This window comes from Notechis scutatus, chromosome 7 (assembly GCF_049901735.1).
Source record: "Notechis scutatus isolate UNSWTSFEM ecotype Mainland chromosome 7, rNotScu1.2, whole genome shotgun sequence".
In the NCBI taxonomy this organism is placed as follows: domain Eukaryota; kingdom Metazoa; phylum Chordata; class Lepidosauria; order Squamata; family Elapidae; genus Notechis; species Notechis scutatus.
In genome coordinates, this window is record NC_142015.1 from 14,899,190 (window position 1) to 14,922,824 (window position 23,635).

Sequence of the window (23,635 nt, forward strand, 5' to 3'; positions counted from 1 at the left end):
CGAAATGGCAGAATTGTAAACTCTCTGGAGAAATCATGGGTTGTTCAAGGGTACTTTCAGGAGCCCCTGCTCTGGAACGCTTTTCCCCCGCAAGGTATTTCACCCCCTAGCCTGAATGTGTTCAAACGAGTTCTGGAAACATGGTTTGTTCCCCAGGCCTTGGGTTAGGAGGGCTGGGGGATCTTCGTGACTGGTGGCCTTCTAATGGCTCCTTTCTGTCTGGCACTTGGCAATGGGGTTGTTTCTTCGAGTTGTATTATTTTAACTGTGTTGCATCATTGATTTTTTTACTCTAAGGGTTCTTTGTAGAGTTGGGAGGCCTAATAGTTTCTAAAACAAGTAAATAAATCAAATAAACTTCAGGTGTATCTTCCAACTGGGATGCAGGGAAGAAAAGTCAGAACTACCATTGGCTATTTAAAAAAAAACAAAAACATGTCTTGCTATTATAAAAAAGGCAATGTAATCAAGGAACAGAAATCACACGCTCTCATATAATGCTTTTACCAAGTTCGGGAACAGGAAAAACTGGAGGTGTGTCGGGACCAGACGAACGAACAACAACAGGAGGAGGAAGAGGAACATCTTGCGTAGCAGGTTGGAAAGGGGATGCAGGACTCTCCACCTGGTTTCTCTCCTGAAGGAAAGGGCTCCGTAACTTGCCTAGGAAAGGAGCCAAGTCAGTCCAGAACACCAACGGGTCAGGCCCGTGTCTCTTATGCAACGAGGCGGCCTTGGCTCAGCTGCTCAGTTACGGCCAAGTTCTATCCATTTTTATTCAGAGGTATAACAGTGTTTGTGACTTGTACACAGAACTAGAGGAAGTCCACAGCTCACAACCATTAGTTTAGTGACTGTTCAAAGCAACAACGGTGCTGAAAAAAGGTGACTTATGCCGTTTTTCACACTTGCAACCGTTGCAGCATCCCCCCATGGTCACATGATCAAAATTCAGACCCTTGGCAACTGACATGTATCTATGACGGTTGCCGTGTCCTGGGGCCATGTGATCCCCTTTTGCAACCTTCTGACAGGCAAAGTCAATGGGGAATCCAGATTCGCTTAAGACCTGGGTTACTTACTAAACAACTGCAGTGATTCACTTAACAACTGTGGCAAGAAAGGTCGTAAAATGAGGCAAAACTCACTTAATTGTCTCACTTAGCAATTGAGCAATGGGCTCAACTGTGGTTATGAGTCACAACTTACGGCCACAATTGAGCTGAAAATTTATGTTGTTAAGTGAAAAATTTGTTAAGTGATTTGTCCCATTTTACGACTCTTTTTGCCACATTTGTTCAGTGAATCACTGCAGTTGTTAAGTTAGTAACATGGTTGTTAAATGAATCTGGGTTCTCTACTGAAATGACTCCTGAACACTGCAACTGTCATAAATACGAGTCAGTTGTCAAGCATACTGAACGTAAATCAAGTGACCACTGGGATGCTGCAATGGTCGTAAGTGTCAGGTGAGGCTCCATTCAAATTCCAAGAAAGAAACCCTTAGACTCCATTGTTATAGAGAAAAGGACTTTTAACTGGAAATCAAAGTGGTAGCATCAAAAGAATTCAAGATCTGAAGCATTAGGTGGGAAAATCTCATATTCAAAGTTATGGCCAACGTTTCCGCCCAAAATAGTTCAAACTGGCCATCCAATCTGAGATGTGTATAATGTCATATGGGGCATCTTCAGGTGATGTTTCAGACATCTGGCTCGCCAGGATGGTTGGCCTTGGCCTGCTTAGATAAGCTACAGCTGCACAAGAAGCAAATAAAGTTTTCCCATTGTAAAAACAATTCACCATCTTAAACCTCCGGCACTCTTCCCCCTACCACAAAGCCCAATTAATTTCCCCTCCCCCAGTTTCTATAGCAGCTGGAAAGACAAGCAGAAGAAAGATTCTTGAAGGCTGACAACAAGTATGGAAAACGGTCATGTCACTATTGCTGTTGTAACTTCTAATGGTCACTAAATGAGCTGCTGTAAATCAAGGAATACCTGTAATCAAATTAAACCATGCACCCAATGCATAAGAATTGCATTAGCTTGTATTGATCCAATTCTAAAACCCCAATTATGACACAAGATTTTAAATTTTCACAATGTGTTTGGTGGAGATTAAAGAAAATGGTCTCAGTTGGAAAGTAAGCAAGTCCCCCTGCCGTGTGCTTTCCCTCCTAGCCCAGCAGTGCTCCATGGAATACCTGGCTGGGAGCTGATGGTGGCTGCTGCCTCCGTAGACATGGACCTCTCCTTCTGTTTGAAGATCTCACGAGGATTCACTGATCGTTGAGCTATTACTGATGCGGCTTCCTAAAAAAACAGCCAAAAGGATAACTGAATCCTGATGAAATACACAAATCAAAAGCATGGAAAGGAAGAGGGAACAGCAAATACCACCAATGCCCAGCCTTAGCATGCAAGGGGAAAAGTGCTGCCTTTGGCTGCCTATATACCTTATATAATGTAAAAAAACTGTCTTACTAATAACCATCAAAATCCTTTCCTCAATCCAATGCTGCCAGATGTGTTGGGCAATATAGCAACAAATCGCACAATCCCTACCTAGCATAGCCACTGACCATGCTGAATGATGATTAAAAGAGGATAATCAATAAATCGTTCAGCAGGAAAAGCTCAGGATGCAGGCATCAATCAAAAAGGTTTTATTTGTTGTATGTATACACACCAGGCGGTGCAGTGGATCAGCAACTGATGCTGGGCTTATCAGTTGGAAAGCCGGCAGCTCAGATTCGAGACCTGAGCACCATATCATGGTGAGCTCCGGTCCTCAACCCAGCTCCTGCCAACCTAGCACTTCAAAAGCATGCAAGTGCAAGTAGATAAATAGGTACCACTTTGGTGGGAAGATAACAGTGCTTCATGATGCCATGCTGGCAACATGACCAGGGAAATGTCTTCAGACAGCCACGACTCAATGGCCTTGAAACTGTGCACAGAAGCAAGTGATGGGCTTTAGACCAGTCTCTCTCTATCTCTGTCCTAAACTGGGAAGTTGAAAAATATCTACCTGCCAGCCAATACAGGAGGGAGATTACAGTCTATAATAGTAATGGAGAACCTTTTCAGCACCGAGTGCCCCAACCAGAACACGTGTGTGGGTGCTGAAGCACCGCATGCATGCCTGTTTTTTGCCCATTTTCAGGCTGTTCTTCGAGCCGTTTTTGGGCCATTTTCAAACCCTTTTGGGGCCATTTTTCAGGGCATTTTGGGGCTGTTTTGGGTCATTTTTCAGGGCATTTTTCAAGTTGTTCTTGGCCCAGAAATGGTCCTGAAAAACGCCTTGAAGAAGGCCCAAAAATGGCCTGGTTTTGGGGCCGTTTTCTGGTGCTCCAGCGCCTGCAAAGACCAGGTGGCCGGCATGCCAGAAACCAGAAGAGCAACTGACAATGGTGTGCGTGCCCACAGAGAGGGCTCTGCATGCCACTTCTGGCATGTGTGCCATAGGTTTGCCATCATGGGCCTATAACATTCAATGAAGAGGCTTTCATCTTGCAGTGGATTGATTGGGGATAGGTGTGAAGTATTGCATAAAAATAATAAACATCCACATCCTTTCCCTAAAATTCAAGACCATGGTCCTCAGTTACTCCAAAGATAAAGCAAGCATCCCAAAGGTGCTTTTTCAAGAGGCAACTGGACTTTCTTTGTTTTTCCTTGAAGATGTTTCACTTCTCACACAAGAAGCTTGTTTGGTTCTGAACTGAAGAAGCTTCTTGCATGAGAAGTGAAACATCTTCAAGGAAAAACAACCCAGACCAGGATTACTGAGAATCTCCCTAGATACAAAGCAAGCATCCAACGGTCAAGGTGAAGCTTGCATATGCATACATACCTTTCTGGATACTGCAAAAGACATGAAGGCTTTGGGTCAAAGTATCACTTGTTCATTATAAAAATGGAATGAATGGATGTCAAGGTTTGCCCAAAGATACCACATGAACTCCTCGTAGGATGCACTATCATTTTGCATATTACCTTCACTACATATGATAGATACAGAGTTAAAGGATGAAGGAAAGTCCCTGTGGACAACATTAATCTTCCGCTATGGAAAAGATTCAGAAGGATCAAGGAGTCACAAATGGATAGTCAGGAGGAGGAAGACCCTCATAAACCAAGAGATGCAGAATGGAGTTAGTGAGAAGGTATTCTCAAGCAGTGCAAAGTCAAGAAGAAAGCAACCATCTTGCCCAAATTAAATCCCCTAGTGAATTGTCCAGGCCCCTATGGGAGACCCATAGTAGAACAGGAAGGAGAACAGAGTCAAGTTACCAAGAATCCCACATGCAAATGGATGTCTAATCAAAATTCCATAAAAAATTAAGGAAATAGCCAAGGAAGTACCACCATCAATTGGGGAAAATATCTATTCTCTGACATTGTGAATAGAGAACAAGGTGGACAAGAATCCTCAAGGAAATTCAGCTTGAGAGTCATATGCTAGCAGAATCTTCTTCAACCGGTCACCTGTAGACTATTGGTTGGTCGGCAACCATGAAATTGAAGTGGTTGAAAAGCAACTGAAATAAGTTAAATTTCCCAGTATCCCTGGTATTTGTCACGTATAGTCAGGAATCCTGGTAATTAGTCTACCAAAATTTGGAAGACAGCTAGTTGGGGAGGATTTAGCGATAAGATCTATACAGATAATCCTTAATTATGACCACAGGGACCAGAAAATTCATTGTTAAGCAGGGCAATCATTCAGTAAAACATTACATGAACACAACTGATTTATAACCTTTTTGCCACTGTCATTACGTGAATAAGCTGTGGTCATTAAGGTAGATGCTATGTGACTGTAACTTGTGACCTCCTGATGGCTTCCCCATTGACTTTATTTGTCAAGGCTGCAGGATATTGCAACAGTTAAGTGTGAGCCAGTTGCCAACACTCAGATTGTGATCATGAGATCATGGGGAAACTGCAATAGTTGTTAAAATGCAAGGGATAGTGATAAGTCATGTTTCAGTGCAATCCTAACTTTGAGCAGTCACTAAACAAATGGTTGGTAAGTGAGGACTACCTGTACAGGTAATCCTTGACTTAAAACAGTTCATTTAGTGGCCATTCAGTTACAATGGCACTGAAAAAAGTGACTTATGACCATTTTTCAGAATGATGACTGTTACAGCATCCCCTTGATCCCAGGATCAAAATTTGGATTCTTGGCAACTGACTCATATTTATGACCGTTGTGATGTCCTGGAATCATGTGATCATCATCTTTTGTGACCATCTAACAAGCAAAGTAAATGGGGAATCCAGATTCACTTAACAACCATGTTATTAACCTAACAAATTCAATGATTCACTTAACAACTGTGGCAAGAAAAGTTGTAAAATGAGGCAAATTCATTTAACAAATGTTTCACTTAGCAACATAACCTTTGGGCTCGTGTGGCTGTAACTCCAGGACTACCTGTACAACTGTTTAACAGTTCTGTTATGTCTAAATCAGAAATGTGTTTTTTTTTATACAAAGTTTTATGTTTTTCTATTAACCACATACTATACCAAAAAGAATAGAATAATCTTACTTCCTGACAATTTCCTGGATTTTCCTACAGGGAGTAGAGGAAGTGAACTTGTTCCTTTCCCAACTTGCACACAGAAATCAAAACTGCTGGCAAAGGGATCACAAGTCCATTTCTAGGTCATTTTTCAACAAAAAGCAGGTAATAAAAATGTGGGCTGCTAATTTTTGTGGGGTTATTTACAATGGCAAGAAGTGAGAAACACAGTAACTAAGTTGCAGCCATGATTTTAACAAATCTTGGACACAGGAGGCTTCAGTCACAAAAAAAATATGACAAATTATTATCTTGCCTTTGTTTTCAGAAGCAGGCAAAAACTTAATTGAAAGGGATGACAAGAGTATATAGCCCAGGAAACGAGGATTACTTTTTTGTGACCATGATCCAAAATATTACAGAACAACCAATGACAAGGTTCTTAAGGTAAAAAATATGCAAGATTGAGCAGACAGCAGAAGAAAATGAACCCTGAAAACAGTGGTAAGGAAATGTATTGAACAATCACAATCAATATTTAGAATTATCATTAGAAGGGAGAGGTTTTCTTATCATCAGGAAGATCAGTCTGGCACTTTCTTAGTTATTGGAAAACTATGTATGAGTAGAGCTTGCCTTCAGATGTACCAAGACCACAAGAGAAACAAGGATGGAAGGATTTATGTATCTATATAAGTATCCAGCCTCCCAATGGCAGGAAGTGGTGAGGCAGATACATGAAGATCCTTCTGGGTTAAATTCTGGCTGGACTGTTCATACCTGCCAGCTACAAGAGTGTCCGTATTAAACATGCAATGCTCATAATGATGCATGCAGTGCATTGCATGCACAGAGAATGTAATGAGATTGTTGAGTTGCAGTTGTTACCCAGAAAGTCACCAGTTATCCCTGCTTTGGTCTCATAGGCACCAAGAGAGGATATGAAGAAGATAGAAGTGATACAGATAACACTGCATGCTAATAGACTGTGAAGAATCAGGATGGATTGGCAAGGAATTTTCTCCCGTGTACCTGAGCTTTCTCCACAGACTCACTCCTCCGTGGAAAACCTTTCTTGCTGCGAGCTTCTTCTTGCTCCTTCTGTAACAAAAGATGACCCCTTACACTTATGGTGAGGTCAACCACAGATGAGGGTACGAAGGTGAGGGAAATAAAAGACGCTTGGCTTGCACTGATGATGTCACCTAGTTGGATAATGATACGTCTGCAAGAAAACCACCAAGCTCAAAGAGCATCAAGGATTCCACAGTTCAGTTCTGAGCTACAAATATTCTCATCTACTGAAACCTTGACTTTGTTGAAGAATGTTAAGGAACAACTCTTCCTATGGACCACTGACTCAAGTCATTCAACCGATCAAGAAGAATAAGCAACTGATGGCCAGAATTCCATTTCTACGTACTATATTTTAAATTTGGTGCCAATTATCAGTAGAAACAGCATTTATGTCTTTATGGTGGCATTAAAAGATCTCAGAACTTGCCTAGGAATTCTTTGCTATCTTATGTCATCCTCATAAGCAAGAAAGCAATTCTATCTTCAGAAATCTCTTGTTAAAAACAGAGAGGAAAAATGTGACCATTTCCAACCTCACCCATTGTTGTTTTTCTTGTTCTCTTGAGTTGGCTTCCTGTTGTTGCTGGAATTTCCTGCAGATTTTTAAAAAAATCAAGAGCTGTGGTTAACAAAAATTATGCCATTCGGATCTTAAATTTCTAAACTTAATTGTGTCCTTCATCGTACTTCTAATTTAATCCGATAGTCTATTTGCAACAAAAAAATACACACAAGTTTGTACCTAAACCCATTACCAAAAAGGGAGGAACAGAACTAAATCTGTGATATCAGAACTATAATACTGCAAGAACTTTATTGGAAGCAAACAGTGTTTTTTTTCTGTTGCTGTGGAATATTTATAGAATTCTATTCTAAGAGATGTACCATCCAGAATAGCAGAGCCCTCAAGGACAAGTTTGGCTGATGCCACTATGAAATATGCTGCAACTCTATAGTTTCATTTTCACTATAAATGCTAAAATTTCAAAATGTTCTTTGTGGGAATAAACTTTGACCTGAGCTTGAGCAATGATTAATATAATGCTTTATACATACATGCCTGTTTAAAGGTCACTAAGGTAATGCAAAGAAAAGAGAACAATAAGGACAAATACAAACAAGGAGACAGTTTAAACAATTGCAAGCAAACCTTTACTATATCTAATTATTAAGCCATAATGTAATTATGCTGACTATGTAGAAAAATCTCAATAAAAAGAAGCACTAGAATTTATTCTGGGCTTCCATCCCGAGAACACCAGCCTGTGTCTCATTCTTTCCATGGAAGACCACCACAGTTCTTCTAATTAAGAAAATTAAACTATATATCTCTGTAGTCTTTTAAGGCAGAGGAAGCCTTCATGTTTTTGATTCCTGGCAAAACTGTTGGGAACAGAGCATGCAGTTTCCTTAGCAAGGTTTCTCAGAACTGGCTTGCCATTGCCTGCTTCTCAGGGCTGAGAGAAGTGATTGGCTCAAGGTCACCCAGCTGGCTTTGTGCCAAAAGCAGACTAGGATGCATAGTCTCCTGGTTTCTAGTCTGATGCCTTGACCGCTATACCACATTGGCTCTTTATCTGTCATATAGCATCCTAGAATTTATAAATATAGCCCAAGGGTCCTCAAACGTGGCAACTTTAAGACTTGTGGACTTCAACTCCCAGAATTCCTCAGCCCTGGGAGTTGAATGCAACAAGTCTTAAAGTTGCCAAGTTTGGAGACCTCTGATATAGCCCAATACACAATAAACTGTCAAAATCTTTCTATATTTTTTTATTGAAAGTTAACCCTTAAAAGGAAGAGTGAACACTCAACTGAACTATTTTGTTTTATTCTCAAGAATCTTCAACAAACCAGAAATAGGGGTTTAACTAAAGTTAACAAATTCCACACTCAGCTGGGAGCAGTTCCACACTTGTGGATTTAATTATAATTTCACAACAACCCAACAATTCAATGACTGACAATCAATGACCACAAGTGGGCCCCAAACATATGGCTGATGGCTCTTGGAATTCATTCTGTTGTCTAAATCAATCTTTTTTTAAAAAAAAAATCAATGGTCTGGATTATGTGATTGCAAAACACTGCAAATACAGATGTAAAAATTGCAAGCAGACATGTGAAAAGAGGGCTGAAGGTTTATGTCACAAGTGACCGTCCCCAGCAATTCAGCCTTGTTGCACAGGTAATTTCCGACTACAATTGAGCCAAAAATTTCTGTTGCTAAGCAAGACAGCTGCTAAGTGAATTTTGCCCGATTTTACGACCTGAACTGCCACAGTTGTTAAGTGGAACATTGCAGTTGTTAAGTTAGTAATATGATTGTTAAGTGAATCTGGTTTCCTCATTGACTTTGCTTGTCAGAAGGTTGCAAAACGTGAGGCCACGTGAGGCCAGGACACTGTGACTGTTGTATGTATGAACCAGTTGTCAGGCACCTGAATGTTGACATGATTATGGAGCTGCTTCAAAGGGCATAAATGTGAAAGTGGGCATAAGTCACTTTTTAAGTGCCATTGTAACTTCTAACAGTCACTAAAATGAACTGATGTAAGTCGAGGACTACCTGTATACCAAGGTCCAAAGGCAACTCTGCTTCTCTGGGATAAATATGAAACATAAATTAAATATTAAATTAAAAAGTAAGACCATCAGGAAAACCAGTTTTACTTACCTCTGAGCATCGATCTCCTGCGCGCGCTCCTTGTATTTCCGCTCCCGTAAAGATGCTTCTTTCAATTCCCGATCCCGGCTCTCCTTTTCCAAATGTTGACGCGCTTCCTCCGCTTTCCTTTTCTCTTCTAGCCGGCGATTTTCCTCGTCTTTCTGAAAGAACAAACACATTTCAAAATGAGAACTTATATGAGAGAACCAGGCACGGGAAGAGCTCACAAAAAAGGTGCCAGGTTTTGGACTACCATGCCAGCAATGGGGAATCCTGAACAGGATTGTACCTCACACATCGGGTCTCTCTGTATAAATGGGGCCTCGCATCCTCCTCTCAGTGTGATTGCAGGGTCCCATGTCAAACTCTAGATCACACTGTGACCAGCTGTATCAAGTATTTTTCTTTTAATATAAACCAGGGGCCCTCAAACTTGGCAACTTTAAGACTTGTGGACTTCTATTCCCAGAATTCACCAGCTGAGGAATTCTGGGAGTTGAAGTCCACAAGTCTTAAAGTTGCCAAGTTTGGAAACCTCTGATATAAACCATGCTGTGCTTCAATTGTTAGATGGCCTAAAGTAGACACTGGTATTTGAACACAGATCTTTTAAACATTTAAATTGTGTTTTCTTAATCTAGATGGAATGTTATCATATATAGCTAGTCCATGTATGATATGCCATATACTAAATAAATAAACGGAGAACTTGATACATCTGTTGGAAGATTGGAAGACAGATTTATCATCATCCTTCCCTTATTAAAACAGACCTTTCAAAGAGCTCTAAGACTTGATATGTTTCTGCTCAAGACCAGCATTCTGGGACTTGAAGTCCATAGATTGTAAAGTTGTCAAAGCTGCCCACCCCTGCTATAATGTGTGCACGATGCCACCTCCAGCCACTTGATCCACCTTTTAAAAATCCTGCCTTAATCCAATGGGAAAATCCTCCAACTGTTTTCACTGACCTAAAATGTTGCCTTATAAATGTAAGGAGGTTGTAAATCTCCCAGCAGTTAACTCAAATCCCCAACTGATGTTTTAGCAGCAACATGAAATACATACCTCTGCTTTGGCCCAAAAGTTATCTTTGCCGACCCTTTTAATTTCAGACATAGCATTTGTTTTCTGGTAAACGGAGCCCTATTGCAAAAAAGAATCATGCTGCTTCAGAAATTCCTGGGTTTAACTGCACTTAATTATTAATAATTTATTTGTTAAAACATTTAAAGAAATAAAATACAAAGCTCCATAAAGGAGTACAAGAAGCACGGGATCTAAAGACTAAAATACCAGTATATTTAAAAAGGTTTAGTTAATATTACATTTAAATTCATTTTGTCATTGCTTAATTTGATGTACAGAACTAAATTCATTCATGTCCTAACTGCACTTAATTATTAAGGTGCCAGCAAGCTGTTAATAGGCTTCACTTTTTGGAACCTCAGACATTGAATTAAATGATCATTAAAATGTTAACAACATATTTCTTCTTCTCAACCCATTAAAGGCAGTGAGCATGGACAGCATTAAGCCACTTCCATAACCTTACTTCCCCTTGTGGATTAAAAACCTGAATTGTACTTTCAATGGAAGTTTGGCAAGCCTATTTTACTACCTATGATGCAGTGGCAGAAAACCACTGAGGTTGATAAATTTTTTTTTTTTCAAAATACATCTAAAATTTTACATTTTAACAGTTCTGTGTCAAGCGTTACTTATATTCTTAAATACAATATTTACAATTCTTCTCCATATCAAACTTTGTTTCTCTTATCTAACCATATATTATAACATTTCCCAAACCTCATAGAACTCAGACTCTTCTTTCCCTTTTAGTTTTCTCATCAGTCTGTCCATCTTGGCGCAATCATGTATTTTATTATCATATTTTCTGAAGGTACATCATCTATTTTTCAGCTTTGGGCATAAGCGATTCTTGCCGCTGTTAATATATGTTATACGATGTATTGGATATGTTTCTTTGGGTTTCCTTTAATCATCCCCAGCAAAAAAGCTTCTGGCTTAAATTCAGTATCATACCATACCCTGTAATTTCGGGGGTTGATAAATTCAACCTGAGTGTGGACTCAGAAAGTGGCTGTCACTGGAGGTAGCTGTGTTGGTGGTTATTCCCAAAATGTTAGCCATTGTCAGGCATGGCAATTTTTAAAGTTATCTTTTTACCAGGAAACAATGTAATCAAGTATATAGTCTTCCTCTTTTTCCCCATTATCAGGCTTTTCATTTTCTTAAAATGCCAATGGGGACCTTGAGCATCTCAGAGGCACAGTGAAAAGAAAGATCACGTTAGAAGCTGGTGCGCTTCAGCATTTCAGCATCCCATTTATTGGTTAAAATAATCTAAAACAACTCCAACCAGTGTTGGAGGAACCACTTGTATCCACAAAATTACTGTAGATGGCCCTGATGCAGGCAGCCAAAGAAAATAAGACGTATTTTTTTAATGACCAGAATCCTGAAACCGGATGATTGCAGGTGTTCCAGCTCACAATCCCGCAAGATGTCATTTCCACAAACCTCTTTAAGATTTCAGATTGGATAATCTCCTATGGCAGGGGTCTTCAAACTTGACAGCTTTAAGACTTTTGGACTTCAACTCCCAGAATTCCTTCTCCAGTCATGTTAGCTCAGGAATTTGGGGAGTTGAAGTCCACAAGTCTTAAACTTGCCAAGTTTGAAGATCCTTATCCTAGAACTTCAACCAGGTTATAACATTAAAGTTTTTACGGTATTTCATCCTTGCCATGGCCTGTGATCCTCTGCATCACATGTGCCACGGAGTCTGGAGACCCTGAGGTGCTATTCTCTCACTTATGAGGTGGCCCACAAAAGCTTTTGATAAGCTATCAAGACAAGGCTGCACACTGCTGGTCTACAAAAACTGAAGTTGGATGGGGAAGAAGTCTAATGAATTCCAAAGAAGGTAAAAACAGGGGTCATCTTGCCCAGCCCAAGCTTAGGAGATCTTACCACAGGAGCTTGGGGTCCTGCATCCTGGAACTTGCTCCCTTCTTTATAGAAGTTATAGTTTGCCCCTGAAGCTTTGGCCACCTTCTCCATAATGGTCTCTGGCTCTACATCTTCATCAGCTCGAGCATTTATTGTCACGTGAGCACCCTGGAAGAAAGGAAGTGAACAATTTCCTGCTTGTGATTTCCCGATAATCATCGGGCACACTAGGCCCAAGCCAGACCCTTTTTTTCTTCATTAAGCAACAGGCAAACAAACGTATGTCTTGATGTGATGCTTCTGTTGTGGTTCGCTGGCAGCCTGTGCAGAGGGCAGCGGAATCGGAAAGTGGGGAAAACATGGGCCAGTCCGGGAGTCTGGGGAGGACACGGACGAGGGTCCTGCATCTGATGCAGAGACGGGACCAGGGCCACCTGGGAGTTGTGTGCTGACTCCAAAGCCTCCAGAGTCTGGCAGCAGCGAGGCTGAGGAACAAGGGGAGCCTGTTCTCAGTGTGTGTGTGCGCAGAGCTGCCAGGCGCAGTCAGCAAGCCAGACTGCGTGTCTCTCCCCTGCACCTCTGATTCTGGCTACTACCGCCACCGCAGGCAAACACAAGGTGAGGAGAGTATGGAGCGGCTGCTGCCAGACACCATCGGCTCACCAACGGTTGGAGAGCAGGTTGCTGCTGGTCCTCACAGGCTCCTTGTGGGTCTTGCCCTTGGCCCGCACATGGAGCATGTTCCTCTCGTGCACCTGAGGCACCTTGGCACTGCTGTGGGCCACTGCCACCACCGAGGCCCCCCAGCAGCTCGTGCTGTCCATTAGGCCACTGCCATCACCGCCTGGAGCACCAGGCCCTCCCAGCACAGAGGCGAAGCGGCCAGCTAGAAAGGCCGAGTAGAGGTGGTAGGACAGCCACCGTGAGTGGGCAAAGCCGGATCTCCATCACGTGCCTCCTCCCCACCCCCTCTGCTGGGCCTGGGTGTGCTCTACCACCTCAACTCAGCCTTTCCAGCTGGCTGCTTCGCCTCCTTTGGGCTGGGTGGGTCTGCTGAGTGGCGGCAGCAGTCCGCAGTGGAGCCAAGATGCACCAGGTGTGTGAAGGGAACGCGCTCCGCGTGCAGGCCAAGGGCAAGACCCACGAGAGGGCCGAAAAGATCAGTTGGTGACCTGCTCTCCAACTGCAAGCCAAAACAGACAGTAAGACCAAGTTAGCATGTCCAGTTGTCCACATAGGCAGCCAGCCCGATGGTGGCAGCAGGCTCCGGAGCCACAGTGTGCACCAGCTAAGGGGCTGGCAGGCTGAGGCTACAGCCAGAAATGATCCCCCCTCACACAATGGTTGCCGGGTGTGCAGTGGCTGACGGTTTCTAGCTGTAGCTGCCCTGCTCCCTGCCTCGCCTCCCCTCATCCCGCAGGACGAGCCTCCTATCTCCAGCCCCCCACCCCCCCACCAGAGACCCCTGGATTCCTTCCCCAATCCTGCCCAGTCCCCACAGGCACTACCCACACAAGTGACATCAAACGGGCCACATCCCCAGGCCATGCCCAGCAGGCCACCCTGACCATGCACCTTCCCCCACCCCGGAGGACAGCTACAATGCTGATCCGGCCCTCAATGAAATCGAGTTTGACAACCTTGCCCATGATCAGGTGACCAAAATTCAGGTGCTTGGCAACTTAATTTTATGACCATTGCTGTGTCCCAGGAACATATACTCTTTTTTGGGTGACCTCCTGACAAGCAAAATCAGTAAGGAAGCCAGATTCACTTATCATGTTACTAACTTATCAACTGCAGTGATTCACTTAACAACTATGGCAAGAAAGATCATAAAATGGGCCAAAATTCACTTAACAACAGAAATTTTGGGCTCAAGTCAAGGACTACCTATATTATTAAAGGAGTGTGTGTGTGTGTGTGTGTGTGTGTGTGTGTGTGCATGTGTGTGTACTTTCAACGGGGTTTTTACCAGGAAACAATGGTGCATATGGGAGGGCATTCCACTGCAAAAGGATAAGAGAACAAAACTCAGATAATACCTTTAAAAAGTTGACCACTGAACTGACGTGGTTGGCGCAGGCTCCTTTCCTCACGTCATTAACACCTTCACCAAACTGCCAAAAGAAAACACAGAGAGAATTTAAACCCGGACGCTCATATCATCCTTCATACAAGTGGTGACAGAGAAGGAAATGCCATTCCTTGAAGGATGCCATTCCACAACTCTCATAGTAAGAGTTTATTCAGTTAAGCACTTGTAAGACCAAGCCAAGTTCTGCTTTCTAAATTTAGGTTAGGAAAAATGGGAGGAAAAGAGTATTCCAGATTCTATAAAAAGACTGCCATTTTAAAAAACAGAACATGAAAGATTATCTCAAAAAGTGACACTCCCGTGAACAAAATACTCCTTTTTCCCCTCCCAGAACACACCATTTTTCATGCTTACTCTGTGTACATGTGTGCATTTCCAAAATGTATGTTTGAAAGAGAAAAATGGTGTGTAATATTCCAAATATGACCTAGGACTGAAAGAAAGTACTCCTTGTTCCATATTGCACACATTGTGAAATGCACAAATCATCCTTGCATTCTAAACACATTTTTAACTCATGTGTTTCTCATGACAGATGGGGGTGGGGTGGACTTCAACTCCCAGAATTCCCCAGCCAGCATGACTGGTGGGAAAATTCTGGGAATTGAAGTCCTATCTTCAAATTGCCAAGATTGAGAAACATAACTTTCATTAATCTATTTCCATGAGACGTGAGACACAGTGGTTAGAATGCAGCACTGCAGGCTAATTCTGCCAACTGCCAGGAGTTCGATTCTAACAGGTTGACTCAGCCTTCTATCCTTCTGAGGTCAGTAAAATGAGGACCCAGAGCGTTGGGGGCAATAGGTTGACTCTGTAAACTGCTTAGAGGGCTGTAAAGCACCATGAAGCAGTATATAAGTCTAAGTGCTATTGCTATGGCTATTCCAGGAAAAAATTAACATGCCTTCAAGTTGGGCATACTGGCTAATGACTGCAATATAGGCTGGTTTGGTCTTATTCAACTCATATTAACAGATTAACAGAATTGGAAAATACCTTGTAGGTCAACCCCCCTCCCCCGCCCAAGCAGGATACACCATTTCTGATAAATGGCAGTCCAATCTCTTCTTGAAAGTCTCAAGTGATGAAGCTCCCACAAGTTCCCAAGGCAAGCTGTTCCACTGATTGTTCTGTCAGAAAATTTCTCCTTGTTCAGTTTCCAGGATAAATCTCACCTTGTTCAGTTTCCATCCATTATTCCTTGTCTGGCCTGCAGGTGTTTAGAAAATATCTTGACCCCTTCCTCTCTGTGGCAGCCCCTCAAATATTGGGAGCACTGCTATCCTGTCTCCCCTGGTCCTTCTCTTCATTAGACTAGCCATGTCCAGTTCCTGTAATCGTTCTTCATACGCTTTAGTCTCCAGTCCCCTAATAATCCTGGTTGCTCCTCTCTGCACTTTTTCTAGTCTCAATTTCTAGAGTCTCAACATCTTTTTTTTATAGTGTGGTGATCAAAACTGGATGCAGTACTCTAGGTGTGGTCTTACTAAGGCTTTAGAGAGTGGTATTATTTATAGAGTGGTAATATTGCGGAAGCCTTTCCCAACTTTTTACTCTTTGGAAAGATTGGTTTACAACTCCCCAAATTTCCAGGCAGCAGTTAATGGCTAGGAAAGGAGACAGTTGTCATTACACACAACTAAAATACACTCAATATATTGAGAATCCTGTTCCAAAAGAGGCCTACTCATTTCAGCCTTCAACTAAACACCCATGTTACCTTAACTTTGTTTGTCTTCATGTTCTGAATATTTTGCTGCAAAACTTAATCAATGTTTCTGCAACATGACAGCGATCAACCCGTTTATTGCAACATTCGCTTTCATGGGCCCCGCTTCACTTTGCACACTGGATGAACTATACTGTGATATGTGAATGCTTGTGTGACAATCTATTAATGATTCACATGCCACAGGTTTACCGATGCTGTCATTAACGGAGAACAAAAGGTATCTAAATGTAAGTCACCTTTGCTACAGATAGTCATTGACTTATGACCACAATTGAGTGCAAAACCTCTGTTGCTTAGTGAGTTAAATGAATTTTGCCCCATTTTACAGCCTTCCTTGCCACTGTTGTTAAGTGAATCACTGCAGTTGTTTAGTAAGTAACCTGGTTAAGTGAATCTGGCTTCAGCATTGCTTGTCAGAAAGTTGCAAAAGATAATCACATGACCCCAGGACACTGCAACCACCATATTACTCAGTTGCCAAGCATCTGAATTTTGATCACCTGACCCTGAGGATGCTGAAATGGTCATAAGTGTGAAAAATGGTCATAAATCGCTTTTTTAGGGCTGTTCTAAGTTCAAATGGTCACTAAACAAACCGTTGTAAGTCAAGGACTTACATTCTTAAGTATTGCCCCCTCCATTTATTTCCTTGGAATTTGATGCCATTTGTCTCCAAGGCAACTTTGGGGTTAGTGGTGCTGAACATCCCTCCTCCTGCTGAGACGGAATCAAAGTCTGAAAACTTCTGCCCTATATTTTGGTAGCACGTTTTCCTTCTGGCCAGTTTATAAAATGTTTATTCTTTCCCGAACAGCCCAGTCCTGGATTTAGGGAAGCTTTAGAGCTTTTACTTGGCAGTGTGAAATGCATGTTTATCTTTTAAAAGATATCTAGGAATGTGTGCAATGAGTGCAAACATTAATGATTTGATGCAGCTTTGCTGAGAGAATTAAGTTCTGGGCAGGGGGGTTAAATGGCATAAACATTCCAGGCATTATGTTCAGTGCAGCCTAAATATAATTTGCTTCATCTTAAGTCCAACATTATGCTTACACTAAGCCATAATACAATTTCCATGGTTTTGGCTTACCATGATATGTGAACCAAAACACTGTTTATTAATCATGTATTTCCAGCCTGTTTTTATATCCTGAATGTTCAGACACTGTCAATTTACCTTGAAATTTGTTTACTTTTTATACAGCAAGAAGGACAACATTTTTTAGAAATAATTTCTAACTTTTATGATTGAATGGAATTACATTGTACATACCCAGTTAATGAGCACATATTTTGGCAAACCAGAGTTGGGGTCTTTCACTCGGCAGAATGCATACATTACTTTTCCACTATTGAGTTCTTCCACCATCTCTTCCAGACCACCATCTATATATCATTATTTGAGAAGAGAAATGGGAGGTCAAGTTAAAGCAATTCAATTAAGAATCACCTACAAACAATGTACAGAATATGCTGATCTAGAACCAGAAAAGAACTCCAGAAATTCTAGGTCAATGGTCGCCAACCGGTGGGCCAGGGACCACTGGTGGTCCACACATTTTTTTGGTGGTCCACAGAGAAATATCCCTCCCGAAGCACTCCCCGCCCAAAGCAATTAATCCAGGCTGCGTGGGAACACAACAAGGCTGTGCTGCCCACATGGCCCGCCCACCTGCGGGCCCCCACCCTTCGGCCGAGCACAAACCTTATCTTGAGTAGACCCATGCGAGCTGGAACTGGAAGGTAAGACCAATGGCGGGGGATGGAAATCCACCCCGGGGTGGCTTGCTGATGTTGGTGGGAAAGTCGGTCCCATATTCCAGAGCTGCAGTAGTCACAGGACTGGCCCTTCGGTCATCCCGGAGCAGCTCCTCCAGTCCATGACAGGCTGGTGCACCTGGGTGGGGGAGCAGCTGCTCTGGGATGACCAAAGGGCCAGTCCTGTGACTACTGCAGCTCTGGAATATGGGACTGACTTTCCCATCAACGTCAGCAAGCCACCATCAGTCAACATTCATATTAGTGGTCCGCGGGATTTAAAATTATAAGTTTGGTGGTCCCTGAGGTCCAAAAGGTTGGTGACCCCTGATCTAGGTGATACTTAAAACACCAGACAGCCAACATTTGAAGGGACAAGAGAAGCAATCTTGCTTACAGATAAAAACACTCTGCCCTGGTTCATATGCTATCCTGAGTGATACTATCCTAAAGGAAATCTATCCTGACTGTTCTTTGGAAAGACAGATCCTGAAGCTGAAGCTCAAATAACATTGGCCACCTAATGAGAAGAGAGAACTTATTGGAAAAGACCCTCACATTGGGAAAGAGGGAAGGGAAAAGGAGAAGGGGACACAAAAAGATAAGATGGCTAGATAGAGTCATCAATGCAATGAACAGGAATTTGGGTAAACTGCCCGAGACAGTTGAGGACAGCCAAGTCTGGTGTGCTGTGGTCCATGGGGTTGTGAAGAGTTGGTCCTGTGTTACTTTTTTTAAAGTTACAAGTGCTGTTGTAACTTTAATGGTTGCTAAACCAATGGTTCCAAGTCGAGGACTACCTGAAGGCTAGATTGTTATAGAGCAGGGTACCCAACCGCCGGTCCAGCGGACGATGCAGACATGAACAAGCCTTACCGGGCCGCTGGTTGCTGGCGCCGCCATCTTTTTGGTAAAAAGCTTCTGGTGAGCTTTCGGGTAGAAAGCTCACCGGGCGCTGTTTCGTCATAAAAGATGGCGGGCCGAAAAGCCGCTGATGAGCTTTTCCGGGTAGAAAGCCGTTTCTGCCCGAAAAATCACCAGGACTGCACGCTAATGCCATCATCTTTTATGCAACGGCTGTAACTGCTCCCGATGGGTCACGAGCGCCTTTTGCACCGTCATAAAAAATGGCGGCGCCCAGTCAGCCTTGACCGGGCTGTGGCAGCCCTGATGTCGCCAACTAATCTTGGTTTCACGACATGGCGTCGAAGGTTGGGGATCCCTGTGTTATAGAGGACAAATACCATCTGCCTTGAGTTTCTACTACTAGGCTAATAAACTGTGACTGTTAATATTGAAAGAATAAGCACAGAATTGCAGAACTGAAGGAAGACACAGTTCCCAGGCATGAACGGAACTAGTGAAGGAGGCTCAATATCCATCTAAAAGTACTGCTTAGTAGGCATAAGACAACATTTACTGTGCCAAAAATACTTTGGAAAACCATTAAGTAACAGAACTTCGTCATTATAGTTCTGAGATCAGGAAACATGAAGATCCAGAATATATATAAGGACATGTCCTTGAGAAATTTCAGGCTTCTACTGAGCTGCAATTTAAAACAGCAACCACTGAATCACTTCCTCATCTGAAGTCTTACTCCCTGCCAACACAGCCTCTTAATCTTTGAGGTTCCTTCCATTAAACCATCCTATTCTGCCTCCACATTATAATTACCATTTCTCTTTTTCTTTATTGTCATCATCTTATTATTCAGTCAACTATTTTGGTTCTCTCAAAAAGTAGCCACCCCAAATGTAAAACCAAAAAAGGCAACTGTGGAGTTTTTATTATTTTTCGACTGTTAATTTTTTCCACTGAAAAACCACCAAATACTGAGTTATGTCAGCTACTTCCCTTTTTGTAAAAAAATGCTGAGTTTCTAGATGAGATATTCTTTGCAAGGTTCTCCTTTCTTATTGCATTTTTACCATAAAAAGGATCTTTATGGTACTATGTAGGTATAGGCCAGGGGTGTCCAACCTTGGCTTTGCTGGCTGAGGAATTCTGGGAGTTGAAGTCCACAAGTCTTAAAGTTGCCAAGGTTGGACACCCCTGGTGTAGGGTATAATTTCTGTTCTTGTGGCTTTATATAGAATTTTCTTTTGTAAAAAAAGGCAGACTAAAAGGAATGTTGCTTAACTGAGACGTTGGCTCAAAGGTATAACCATTTTAAAAACTGAAATTGAACATCCTCCAAATTTGAACTTTGGTGATAGAAAATGGTGTGTGTATTCCGCAAATTATAAGGCAATCAAAAAACTCCTAACTTGTAATTTTTCTATCCAGCATTCCACCTGCCACCATGAAACACCTGGAGGTTTAGCAAGACATACATGGGCCTTCCCCCCCCAGTTCAGACAATCAATCAAATCACTTTGAAGTCCGGATAGAGGTAGCCCTGACTTACGTCTGTAATGGAGCTTGCCCAGTATGGTCATAAGTCATGACAGTTGTAAAATGGGTCACCCATGTTACCAATTTTATTACTGTTTTTGCAGCAATTAAGGAACTGCCAGGGTCATTAAGTGAAGCAATAGTTTGTTATGGGCTGGTTTTGCTAAAAACAGGAAATAAATGCAGGTTTTCAACCAAAAAACCTAACATAAAGCATGGTCACATGAAGCGGTGATTTTGCAAATGGCCATAAACGTAGGCCAGAGGCGAAGCATCTGATATGCGGTCATGTGCACTGGGCACGGGGGGGGGAGGGGGGCGGCCATCAGAACTTAGGAACTAGGTCATAAATATCCCCAGCTGATTTGGCATAACTTCATACAGTTGCTAAGTGAGAGGCCATAAGTCAAGGACTGTATAATTCAGGGGTTCTGTTTCTAGTTCGGTAGCCAATTCAGACATCATAACTAGTCTGTTATGCATCTTTCTGTGCAATTTATGCCAATAGGCATAAGCGTAGAGGAACAGAAAGAAACAATCAGAAAAACGTGGGCTTTGCACATTTACAGATTTTCCCATACCTTGCAATTATGGTGGCAAGAGTACAATGACTAATCAAAGGCGAGAATATATTTTTGTAAAGGCAACAGGCTACAGTCATTCCATCCACTAAAAATGTCTTAACGGTGGCATGCCAAAACAAGTATATTTAATAAGCAGTTTAAGTTGCTAAAACTGCCATTTTATATGCAGCTCTTTAACGTACAAACTGGCATTCGGGCTGCTAATTAGCATTTTCCCTTGCAATTTTTTAAAAAAAGATTTTTTTAAAATAAATTCCATTAAAAAAAATGTTCAAGCCACCTATGAACTTCCACACAGATTTGTAGCATGTTTAAAGTATAACATATTGCTTCCTTTCCACTAGAAAACAGCCTTGCTCTAGAAAGAAAAGAAAAAAAACACCTTTGGGACAACCATGACCTGGATGACTGAGAATCTCCATAGACAAATGAATGTGTGACCATCACACCAAAGAACCAGGTTCTAGATGCCCTGCAAAAACCATGGGACCAGCTGCTTTTGGATCCAAAAGCCATAATCAAGCAGTCTCTGCTTTAGAACCTAAGGACAGACAAAATCTAGAATACAGACTTCTTGAGAAACATTCCACCAAAAACTAGAAGCAAACTTTTCGGGCCACATAAAAGTTTGCTTCTCTTAAAGAATGCTTTGCAAAATTCACTCACCTCCAGTCCCTGCCACTCTGAGGTCATTGCTGTTACCCTCATATGTAAAGAGAGCCCTGAAAGCAACAAAGCAAAATGATTGTTATTTTTACTCATTGGACACTGAGGGTAACCTTTCAGATTCAGAATATTGTTGACCTGATGCTTCAATGATTGGATTCTTACATCAGACGAAACCTAGGTTTGATTGTGGTTTATTCAAACTGTTATGTTTTTTCTCCAACCTTTAACTCTTTATTTTTTCTTTTTATATAATTATGTGGTTTCTATCTTTACAATAGTGACAAACAGGAATATGTTTACAGTTTTACAGATATTACCATTTATTTTTAAAACAATCTGAGTTTAGCTCTCTATACATTTAATTAACAATTTTACTACAATTGCAAGCTCTAGCCAGCCTCTTTCCATTGAATACAACTCTTAAATCTTCACTTTTTTTTCCAAATGTATTGCTGGGTCTATCTTTTCTATATATAATTTTATTAAACATTTTAAAAGAGAAGATAATAATTCATGTGAGTTAAGAGAGAAAAAAGAAACCAAAGAGAAAGCTAAAAACAGAAGCAAGAAAGAAAGGAAAAGAAAAACAGAATGGAAAAAGATGCAAAGCGGCTTCCAATTTTTGCAGCAATTACTGTATAAGTACAATTATAAATTTAAGTTTTTCTCCATAACACGTTTCTCTTCTTTCTACAATTTATCCTGTCTAATCATCAAAACTAAGTCATGAATTATTTTCTGCAAAAGTCCTTAAAGCATTTCTAGCCAGCTATGCCAGTGTTTCCATTATCATAATGGCTTGCTCACTTTATCTTGTACCTCCACCAATCTATGCCACTCCTTAAAAGTCCAGTAATGCACTCTCCCCCTCCTTAAACCAGGCGGCTGAGTTCTCATAATAAAGTGAACACAGGTTAACAGAACACAATTATTATTCCTCCCACAAGGTTCTATGCCTTCTTAAACAAAACATGTAATGATTTAACAGGATGGCTGGTTTACCCAACGTGCAAGACAACCAGAGTTGCTCACAGCTGACTAAACCTCAAATTGCTCACTTCTATTTTAGTAAAAAGAGCGTTGGGTCTTATGGAGAACAGCTGAAAAGGGGCAACTTTGGGGCAAACTCCTGTCCAGGTGAGGTTCTGCTGGGATGCCAAGCCCGGAGTCATTGCCCAAACGTCACCTGCTCCCACACACCCGAGTTGCCCCATGCCCAACACCTCCACTCCTGCCCTCTGCCCAACCTTCTTGCCCCACCAACTTCCCCCCATTCTTATTGCGCCACCGCAGCTCGGCGCTTCCTCATTGCCCCACACCGAGGCCATGCTCAGCTTTCCGGGGGGAGGGAAGAAGGCGCCCTTCTGGGCTGCAACCCTCCCCGCAATTCTGCCACCCCCACCCCACATCCCAACCCATCCTCGTGGCTCATCCTGGCTTCCTGGGACGCAGCAGCGCGCATCCGACTCCCCCACGGCGTGCGGGGCCCTCTTGCCCCGCGAATCCCCCCCCTCGTGTCCGGGCTCTGCCATCGCCCCGCTCTCCCTGCGGGGGTGCTTAAGACCTCGCAGCATCGCCGTTTTCTCCCCCTTCCCCAGCCGGCCCTTTCTCTGCCCGGCACTCTCCCCCAAGCCCGCCGCCGGCCCCTCCCAGGCGAGCCCTGCCTCGCCACCCCAAATTGCGGCCGGAGCCAGGTGAGCAGCCCCTTCCCCGCCAGCGCAGCCCCTTCCTCACCAGTCCGTGGGGCTCGCGGAGGCCACGACCCGGCCGTAGGCCTCCTGCAGCGCCGGCCCATTCCGGCTCAGGTTGAGCGCCATGAAGGAGCCACACCACTGTCGCGCCCTCCTTTGCGCACCGCCGCGCAGTGGGACAGGCTCGGCCGGCGGCTTCCGGCTCCGCCCGGCCTGGTGCTGCTGCTGCTGCGGCGGCGGCGGCGACTGCGCTGCAGCGAGGAGGGGCCCCGAGACGCCGCGGACCCGCACCTCCTGCTCGAGGCGCGCCTTCGCCGGGGAGGGCTCGCGCGCAGCCACCCCGGCCCGGCCACGAGAGCGCGCGTGGCTGCCGGGGCCCAAGCTTGGGAGGAAAGGGGGGCGCGCCAGCTCCTGTCGCGGGCAGGTAAGGTTGCCTTCATTCA

At 43.0% G+C, this 23,635-nt stretch overlaps 1 protein-coding gene across 2 annotated transcripts in view; it reads right to left on the bottom strand.

The window, feature by feature from the left end:
* Window positions 1-23,367, bottom strand: part of DBNL (drebrin like) — a 29,898-nt gene extending 6,531 nt beyond the window's left edge. The window contains exons 1-11 of one of the 2 annotated variants that reach the window (XM_026671394.2): window positions 23,236-23,367; window positions 21,499-21,554; window positions 17,367-17,479; window positions 14,306-14,380; window positions 12,282-12,428; window positions 10,353-10,430; window positions 9,294-9,445; window positions 7,155-7,209; window positions 6,572-6,640; window positions 2,207-2,315; window positions 508-663 (exon numbers count right to left, since the gene is read on the bottom strand). In XM_026671394.2, the coding sequence (XP_026527179.2) occupies window positions 508-663; window positions 2,207-2,315; window positions 6,572-6,640; window positions 7,155-7,209; window positions 9,294-9,445; window positions 10,353-10,430; window positions 12,282-12,428; window positions 14,306-14,380; window positions 17,367-17,479; window positions 21,499-21,554; window positions 23,236-23,318 (1,093 nt within the window). In that variant the 5' untranslated portion in view covers window positions 23,319-23,367. The remainder of the gene's footprint in view (window positions 1-507; window positions 664-2,206; window positions 2,316-6,571; window positions 6,641-7,154; window positions 7,210-9,293; window positions 9,446-10,352; window positions 10,431-12,281; window positions 12,429-14,305; window positions 14,381-17,366; window positions 17,480-21,498; window positions 21,555-23,235) is intronic. The other variant, XM_026671395.2, reaches the window with a different exon arrangement.
* Window positions 23,368-23,635: the final 268 nt, after the last annotated feature.